The sequence below is a fragment of the Sus scrofa genome, chromosome 5 (genome assembly GCF_054392235.1).
Source record: "Sus scrofa isolate SSC_HxYL_T2T_F1_AM1 chromosome 5, Sscrofa_HxYL_maternal_Yorkshire_Landrace_v2.0, whole genome shotgun sequence".
Taxonomy (NCBI): domain Eukaryota; kingdom Metazoa; phylum Chordata; class Mammalia; order Artiodactyla; family Suidae; genus Sus; species Sus scrofa.
This window is the reverse complement of record NC_139387.1, coordinates 20,045,994-20,055,104: the sequence shown is the minus strand read 5'-3', so window position 1 is coordinate 20,055,104 and position 9,111 is coordinate 20,045,994. Positions and strand designations below refer to the sequence as shown.

Genomic DNA, 9,111 nt, shown 5'->3' with positions numbered 1-9,111 from the left:
AAGAAGAAAGGAAGGAAGGGAGGAAGGAAGATATCAGAGGAATATTGGAAAATATAGAAAATGTTAAATCAGAAACCACCCAGAAAGCTTTCAGCGCACAACATACCCTGCAACTTTCACAATAATGATAGTGCCCCACAAGAAACAAGTCACAAAAGACACACAAGAAAGAAAGAAAGAAGGAAAGAAAGAAAGAAAGAAAGAAAGAAAGAAAGAAAGAAAGAGAGAGAGAGAGGGAGGGAGAGAGAGAAAGAAGGAAGGAAAGAAAAGAAAGAAAGGAAGGAAGGAAGGAAGGAAGGAAGGAAGGAAGGAAGGAAGAAAGAAAGAAAGAAAGAAAGAAAGAAAGAAAGAAAGAAAGAAAGAAAGAAAGAAAGAAAGAAAGAAAGAAAGAAAGAAAGAAAGGAAGAAAGAAAGAAAGAAAGAAAGAAAGAAAGAAAGAAAGAAAGGGAAAGAAAGAAAAAGAAAGAAAGAAAACTGCCCAGTAAGCCCATCAAGTCAGGAGAAATAATAAAGCATTATTGTTTTAAGCCTCTAAATTTTGGAGTGATTTGTTATGTGCAATAGATATCTGAAACCCCTCCCTACAGCCCAGTAGATACCATTATTCCATTTTACAGATGTAGAAGCTAAAGCTCAGTGAGGGTCAGTGAACCTACCCACAATTACAGAGTTAGTAGGTGGCTGAACCAATATCCAAACATAGGTTGGTATTAACCAAACTCTTTTAAATACTTAATCTCACTTAGGGAGCCAGAGGAGACCTTAGGAATAGGGTCCAACATCCCTCATTCTAGAGCCAAAGAAACTGAAGCTCAGTGGGTAGAAGCAATTTGCCCAAGTCACACATTTAGGAAACAGCAGAGTCAGGACTCTGAATTACAAGCCTGGGTCACTTGACTCTCAACCCAAAGCTCTTCCTCTCCCTCAAGCTGTTGTCTCACATGCCTCCCTTCCATTCTCACCTTCCCCCATTTCCTGCCCTTCCCACCCCCCCCCCCGGGGGGGGATCACCTTGGTTGAGAAGACCTAGGGTACATCTGGCCACATCTAGAGTCATCTTTGGTTGTCACAATTGATTTTTTTTTTTTTTTTTTTTGTCTTTTTGCTATTTCTTGGGCCGCTCCCGCGGCATATGGAAGTTCCCAGGCTAGGGGTCTAATCGGAGCTATAGCCACATGCCTATGCCAGAGCCACAGCAACGCAGGATCCGAGCCGAGTCTGCAACCTACACCACAGCTCACGGCAACGCCGGATCCCTAACCCACTGAGTAAGGGCAGGGACTGAACCCACAACCTCATGGTTCCTAGTCGGATTCATTAACCACTGCGCCACGACGGGAACTCCCTGGTTGTCACAATTGAGATGCAGGGGTAATACAGGCACTTAGTGGGTAGAAGCCTGTGACACTATTAAACATCCTAAAATACATGACAGCCCCCCAACTAATACATCTCCAGCCCAAAATGTCAATAGCGTTGAAATTGAGAAACCTTAGTTTAGAGAAACGCATGACCATGCAAGGCAGGGAGGGACTCCCCCACCTCCATGGGTCTTCTCTTGTTTTCCCAAGGCTCAGGTTGCTCAAGGCCAGATGGGCAGCTTCTACTGCTGTCATTTCCCCCTTCTGAAAAATAATTAAATGAATGGAGAGGTCTTCAGGCAATCTCCGGCAGGGAGCACCTATCATAGGAGGGCCCTGGCATTTGCAAGACTCTGAGACACCAGGTTTGATTAGCTGCAATTAGTTTATTGGAAACAAAGAGTGAAACAAAGGCAAACAACCAGGCAGGCAGTTGAGTCACTGGCTTTTCAGAAGCTTCTGCAGGCATCCCTGGAAGGTGATGGTCTGCCCTCCCATGGGTCACGTGCCTCACAGAGGAAAACCACTGTCAGTGCTCCCCATCTCCATTCTCCAGGGACTAGCACATTCGCAGATTCCCAGGACATGCAGAAGGGGAGATTCGGTGGCCTTTCCTGTCTCCACGCTTAAGTGAATGGGTCAGGCAGGACCAATGAATCCAGCAAAAAACAAACAAACAAACAAACAAAAAAAAACAGAACTGGAAAAAAAAGATGAATCCTCAGGGCAAGAAAACAGCTACTAGGAAAGGTTACAGAAAGAGGCTAAGGGCACCCCAGCCTCCTCGGAGTTCAGGCGCTTGGGGGATGGCACACAGAGGGAGCAGGTGTGGAGGATGGGCAGAGAGTACCCATCTGGCCCCTGGTTCCGCAGAGGCAGGTGGTTCGTGGGACAGTGGGAGGGGTGTTCCAGTGGCGTGAGGTCTGGACTGGGCAGAGAGCGAGCCTAGCACCTCTTACAGCCCACGCTGCTGCTGACCACCGCGGAGCAGGGGCTGCAGGCGTTGGCGGTGCCCACCACCACGTTGGCGCTGCAGGGGGCGCTGCAGACGCTGGTGGTGACAGCAGGGGCAGCACCGGAGGCGCAGAGATCTCCGCAGACGATGCCACCTCGGGAGCTGCTGACGCCTGAATGGGGGCGGGGGCGCGGGAGAGGAGAGAACACGTTGAGATGCGGGTCAGGCACAGTCACAGCCAGGCGGCTGGGGGCAGCGGAAATGCCCCCTCCCCCAAGGCGCTGAGACCACCCTGCTGGAGAAGGGGGGGGTTACTTACAGACATTCACGGAGCCCACGCCTTCGCACAGCCTGCGGAAAGGAAAAAAGCGATCAGTGCCTGGGAAAAGCCGCTGGACCACACAGCCAAGGTGAAAGGGGAGGTCCCCCGCCTTCCCGCTGCGCATTTGGCCAGGGGAAGCATCGATGAGCCTTAGCCCGGTTACTGGTCACCATAGGGGTTCTGGAGACAGATGCCCTGGTGCTCCTGGCTCTCTACCCCTTATGAGCCGAGCAACCTCAGATGTGCTCTTCCTCAGCCTGCCTCCTCCTGGAGAAAATCCACTCCGCGATCTATTGTGAGGACAAACTCAAACGATGTGTGTGTGATGCCTGCCACACGACGCACGCTTCAGAAGCGGGAGCTGCTACTGTTTCTTTGGGTTCTGATTGACTTGTACATGCATCGGAGGGGCAGCAGATTGAAACTCCTGAATCTGGTTTGATTGGTGTCACTAAAAGGTGGGCTTCTGGACCACAGCAGTTTTTGTCTCTTCTTTTCCCCCTTGCAGAATCCACAGTGCCCTCCAATGATGCCTGGCTCAGGAAATAACTTGCATGAATGAATAAGGTGTTAGAACCCACTGAGAGCAGGCTCAGAGACTAGCTACACCAATTCCCTTACTTGACAGATAGAGAAGCGGAGGCCCAGAGAGAGGAAAATACCAATGCTAGAGGCAGGGCGATCACTCCAGCCACCTAACTCCACCCAGCCCGCCCTTCCTTTCCACACAACGCTGTCTCCTTAAGGAAAATACACGGAGGTCCTTCTGAGAGTCTGTGGCAAAGGGTTGTCAAAATCAGCTTCGGGATGAGGAGAATCTGCAGCCCCACCATCCACCAGCCCACGCCCGAGATTCCTAGAGAAGCCACACCATAGCCTCTGAGTTCACTCCAAGAACACTGCGGGGCGGAGGTAAGATGGCTCTGTTTCCAGTTCTATCTCCGTGTCTCTCCAAGGTCCAAACCCAGTCTTGAAAAACTGCCCCTGGAAGTCTTCACCGATGAAACACCCCAGGCCCGGCAAGCCCCAGCGCCTCCAAGTGCTCTGATGCAATCACATGAGTTTGTTGCGAGACTCACCATATGATCGCTTTGCTTCCAGCTACCAAACCTGTGTCCCCATCTCCCCAGGACAGAGGATGCTCCCCCTGCATCCTCACCCTCCACTCTGCTCTACCCAAGGCCAGGGGCCTGGCTGTATAAGAGACGAGGATGGCTCAGGGTGTGAGCTCCGGACTAACCCGGGGAAAGCAGCAAACACAGGAAGACAGCTGACCAGTGGGTCTCCTCCTGCCCCCCAAAGCAGTCAACAAGCAAAAACACCCAGAGTAAGGCATAGCTGTCTCCAGAGACTATTCCCCGCTGTCTGTCTACCCTTATTCCACGTGCTACAATGGAAACCACTTAGGGGCACTGTCTGTAGTTAGAATATATACATGTGTTCACTAGTGGTAGTGAAGCAGTCATTTGGGCATAAAGCTAAACTCTCAGGACTGGGACAAGGACCAGGACTGAGAGAGAGCTGGGATGCTGAGGGGCACGGGCAGTGAGGGCCCCAGAGGAAGGAGGCACTCTCACGGGAAGGTGGCCCCAAGCCGGACCCAGCTTCTCAAAAACAGCAATTACTATGGCCTTGACTACAGGGTTGGAGGAACAGATTTGCATAATCCCCCACCAGCATCCAGGTGGGCAGGAGAAACTTAAATGGAAGGCAGAAACATACCCGATGACATACTCAAATTGCCTGTCCATTAGCAGGATGGGAGGTTTGAGTCAAGTAGGGGTGTGAGGGTCACAGAGCACTGAGAACCCAGGCAGGGCTGGGAGAGGAATTTGGCAATAATACCCACCTCTGCTCCTCGCCCTCCAGCAGGCGCCGGTAGGTGGCGATCTCGATGTCCAGGCCCAGCTTGGAGTTCAGCACCTCCTGGTACTCCTTGATCAGGCAGGCCATGTCCTGCTTGGCCTTCTGCAGGGCGGCCTCCAGCTCCGCCAGCTTGCACTTGGCATCGTTGAGGGCCACCTCGCCCTGCTGCTCAGCTTCAGCCACGGCAGCCTCCAGCTTGGAGTTCTGGGGGCCCAGAAGAGAACAAGGTGGGTTGTGGTCCCTGGGTCTCTGTGCCCACGTCCTGGATGTGTCCAGGCTCTCCCCAGCCAGCAGGGATCACCCCGGAACAGACCTCTCCCCTTCATCACACGGGTCTCCCTGAGCGACCACCACCTAGTCACGCACATGGGCTGAAGAATGAATGGTGAGATCCATTTGGGCGCACACGGGCTGTGGGAGCCTGGGTGGGCCTCCAGGGACCCCTACCTGGCACTTGGCATTCTCGATCTCGGCCGTCAGCCTCTGGAACATGCGGTTCAGCTCGTTGATCTCCTCCTTGGTGCGGCGCAGGGTCTCCCCGTGCCGGACCACCGTGGCCTTGATCTCCTCACACTGGGGGAGGCAGAGGGGCCTGTGAGACTCAGGATGAGGCTTCCTACCCATTCAGGACACCACAGGTGTCACATTCAGGTGATGGTGCAGGCCGTACAGTGCTCACCTGTGCAATCGCACATGGCAGCCCCGTCCCGCACTATAACCTGACAGCTGCCTGCCCTTCTCCCACCAGCCCTAGGAATCAGAATCCCCAGTCAAAAGAGGCCTCGTTCATATGCCCCTCCCATCCCTGCCACTGCCGTGACGGGGACGCAGGTGTCCTGGGCCACTCGCCTTGCTGCGGTACCAGCTCTCAGCCTCGGCCCGGCTGCGGCTGGCGATGTCATCGTAGTGAGCCTTGATCTCCGCCACGATGTTATCCATGTTCAGGTCCCGGCTGTTGTCCAACTTGACAATGACCGAGGTGTCTGAGATGTGGGCTTGGAGGACGCGGATCTCCTGCAGATGGCGGGGGTGGAAGGATGCCAGGGGCTTGTTCACATCATGGCCTCACCCCCGCCTCCCCCAGTGTGGACCCAGCCTCCTCAGCCCTTCCCTGCCCCCCAGCCCTGCCCCCCTCTGACAGCCTCTCCCGCCCAGATCCCCGTCCAGCTGGGACCCCAGACCGACACGCGCTCTCGTCTAGGCCAGCTGCTGCTTTTCTGCCTGGACCACAACCGCTCACCTCCTCATACAGTCGCCGCAGGAAGTCGATCTCCTGGACCAGGGCCTCCACGTTGGCCTCCAGGTCTGACTTGCGGACGTAGGCGCAGTCCACGTCCTGGAAAGGTGGGCAGCGGCTTTGAACTCAGAGGTCCCCCGGGGATCATCACCTCAAACTCCTCTCTCTTCTCCCCCATGGCATGGAGGTGGGGCAGGGGGACCTCTCAGTGGTCCTCGTCCCTTCCCATCGCCAGACCCTCTGCCCTGCCCTGGAGGTCCGTCCCAGTCTACTCTCCTTCGGAGAACAAACCCCTCGAGCCTTGGAGACGGACCCAGCATTTCAGCCCCCACGTGAGACCTTTCCCCTCCCACCCAGCTCTCCTTCTTACCCTCCCCTGCACCAGGAAGCCTGCAGACCGGCGGACTCTTGTTCAGCCACCTTGACCCTTCCCTGTGCCCTAGCACTCCTCCAAAAGTCCACTCCTGGCTCTGTCCCATCCTGCCCCAGACCCCAGGACTATGCGCCCCCTCCTGGTCAGACTTCCTGCAAAGCTAGACAGCCACTGCCCCTCAGCAGAGAGGCTGAAGCTGCCACACCTCCAGGGGATGCCAGCCCCAGCCCCAGCCTCTGAAGCAGCACCCAACATCCCGAGGTCAACTCAGCCATCCTCCTGCCCCAGGGCAGGGGGCCAGTGGACCTTCCAAGGTGATTGCCCTTGGCAAAGCCCTAGCGAGCCCTTCGCAAGCTGATCTCTGGAATTTCCCATCGTGCCTCGGCAAGGTCACCGCACCCCACACGCAGCACGAGACCATGGGTCTTCCCAGCAGGAGCCCGGCATTCTCAGACCCCTCACGTGTGTGCGTCCCGATCCCGTGTCACTCACCTTCTTCAGAGCCACAAACTCATTCTCGGCTGTGGCCCTCAGGGCAACTTCCTCCTCATACCTGAGGCAGAAGGGGGCAGAGGGTGAGGTCAGGGAAGGGCGAGGGGCAATTTCAGCAACTTCTCAACCAGCCGGAGCCCTGGCAGCCCTGCCAGGTCCTCTCTGGTTGGGTCTGGGATGTGTCTGTGCTTCTCTCTCCGCTTTGAATTGGGGAGGGGGCAGTCTGTGGGGCTACTCCTCTGGGACCTCACAGCCCTGTTCCCAAGGCGGCTCTGAGGTCACCTCTGGGGGAAATAAGGACTCAGCCCCAGCCCCTGCTAGGAGTGGACACAGCACCTGGGGGGCACCGCAGCCCCGGCCTCCCCTCACCCAGCTCAGCTGTGGGAGGGCCTGGGAGTCCCAGAGGCCCTCAGTTAGGTCAGCACCTTGAACTTGGCAGCTCTGAGTGACACAGAGGCTCCTATCAGATCCAGGTGCTAAGGTGGGAGCCTGAGAGGCCAGGAGGAGAGAGCCTGGCAGACCGGAGGCCTCCCCGCTCTGAGAAGAGAAGCCCAAAGGAGGAGCGGTGGCTCCTGGGGGGTCACGGCCCTGCTCTCAGGCGTCTGGTCAACAACTGCGTGATGAGCACTCGACCTGGCCTGCAGGGTGCTCGCCCTTCTTGGAACTTCTTCTCTGGTCTCATCCAATGGGCTTTCACCCAAGTGCATTTCCTGAGCCCAGCATCACCCCTGGCCACACTCACTTCTTCTTGTAGCCCTCCAGCACCTCCTGCACGTGGTTGAGCTCGGAGGCCAGCCTCCCACTGTCGGCCTCCACGAGCTCGGCCTCCCGCCTCAGCGTCTCGATGTAGCCATTGAAGAGCGGCTCCAGGTTGCTCTCGCAGCACTGGCGGTTCTGGTAGAACTGCAGCTTGGTCTCCAGCAGCTTGTTCTGCTGCTCCAGGAAGCGCACCTGCCATTTGGGGTGGGAGGAGGGGTCAGTTGGTTCCTAGTGTCCCAAAGCCCATGGCGGGGGGGCGGGGGGGAGGTGAGGAGTGGGCTGGGGAGGGTGCTGATTGTTTTAAGACAAACCGCCAAACTGAGAGCTCCGCAGAGAGTAGATAGAGAGAAGCAGTGGGAGACAAGGCAACTTCTGGACTTCAGGATTGTGATCTCTGTTCAAATTTTCCAGCTCAGGAGTGAGAGCAAGGGGCCGGGAAAGATCATTCCTTGCTCTCAGCTGAACTGAATTATCCTGATCCATTGAGTCTGGGTGGCATGTTGGTTGGAGGTCTTTTTGCCTCTGACTCCACCATCAGTGCCCAGCCCGATTTGCGAATGGGTGGGTTCAGGTAAGGTGTGATCAAGGACACCCATCCAAAGGATGACCTGTGATCCGGTTCCTATTTCTTATGTGCATTCTTTGTGTCTTGTTTGCATGTGTGGCTTTCTTCCTCTGGCATGCCTTTCCAAGCCTTGTCCTTGTCTGTCTGTGGGGACTCTGCCCGTCTGGACAGAGGTTGTATATGATGACGGTGCTCTCATCAGGAGCCCCTGGCTCTGTACTCATTTCTCTGGTCGGTGTGTGCCCCGGATCTGTGTCCCTCGCCTCCATCAGCGTGGGAGCTCATCTGGACCCCATCTCTTCTGCGCCCTGACTACCCCCTCAGGGCCTGCCCAGGAAGGGAAGGTTCAGGAAGGGTGTGATGAAGGACACCCACCTTGTCAATGAAGGCGGCGAACCTGTTGTTGAGAAACTTGATCTGCTCCTTCTCCTCTTGCTTCACACACTGGGCGTTGGGGTCGATCTCCAGGTTGAGGGGCGTGAGGAGGCACTCGTTGATGGACACGGTGGTGATGCAGGGCGGGCTGGGACGGACCACGCCGCCAGAGCGGTACCCGAAGCTGCGGCCATAGGAGCCAGCGCGGAAGCCTCCGCCGACGCTGCGGCTGCCAAAGCCCCCCGTGAGGCCGCGGTAGCAGGAGATGCCCCGGTAGGGGGCGGCCGAGATGCAGCAGCGGCCTGCCCGAGGTACGCAGGCAGAGGTGCAGCTGAAGGTACGGCCAGCACAGTAAGATCCACAAGTCATGGTGCTCGTTTTGGGCACGGGAGGCTCTGAGGAGGGAGGCGTCGGCCTAATGGAGTGCACAGTGGAGGTGTTTACTTCTTCGACACCAGTCGGCTTTTTATACATGTGGGGAGCGTGACGTATCCCCGGGTTAGGAGCAATTAGACATATTTATGGGCTTCGGTTGTTTAACTGCTGTGGTGCCTTCCTCAATGCGTTTGATTGGGGGCCAGATGCGACCACATGTGGGCAGATGTTTACGGTCTTTTACCCGAAACTGCACGTTTTTGTCTTCAAAGAGCCAGCTCATCCTCCCCCACATCCACCGTATCCTCACCCTTCACAGCTGGCAAAACTCAGGATTTGGAGGATGGAGGAGCCGTGACTCAGGTTGGAAAGGGGGTGGGAGGCGGGGCTGTGGCTCCTCCCCACCCTCCCATTTGATGCTGTCACGCCGC

The 9,111-nt window shown here is 56.1% G+C and overlaps 1 protein-coding gene across 1 annotated transcript; it reads right to left on the bottom strand.

Moving 5' to 3' along the window:
• Positions 1-1,727: 1,727 nt before the first annotated feature.
• LOC106507258 (keratin, type II cuticular Hb6) lies at positions 1,728-8,740 on the bottom strand. Its single transcript, XM_021091685.2, has 9 exons — positions 8,306-8,740; positions 7,349-7,557; positions 6,607-6,667; positions 5,745-5,840; positions 5,354-5,518; positions 4,952-5,077; positions 4,488-4,708; positions 2,636-2,667; positions 1,728-2,488 (listed from the first exon to the last, which is right to left on the bottom strand). The coding sequence occupies exons 1-9, from the start codon at positions 8,672-8,674 to the stop codon at positions 2,307-2,309; spliced, it is 1,461 nt and encodes a 486-aa protein (XP_020947344.2). The 5' UTR covers positions 8,675-8,740; the 3' UTR covers positions 1,728-2,306.
• Between the last annotated feature and the right edge of the window lie 371 nt (positions 8,741-9,111).

Bases quoted from the DNA above. Each gene is read 5' to 3' on its own strand.
- LOC106507258 (XM_021091685.2), bottom strand. From the start codon at position 8,674: ATGACTTGTGGATCTTACTGTGCTGGCCGTACCTTCAGCTGCACCTCT. The intron at 6,668-7,348 runs GTGAGTGTGGCC...CTTCTGCCTCAG, and splicing joins CTGGAGGGCTACAAGAAGAA to GTATGAGGAGGAAGTTGCCC. The intron at 2,668-4,487 runs GTGGGTATTATT...TCCTTTCCGCAG, and splicing joins CTGGAGGGCGAGGAGCAGAG to GCTGTGCGAAGGCGTGGGCT.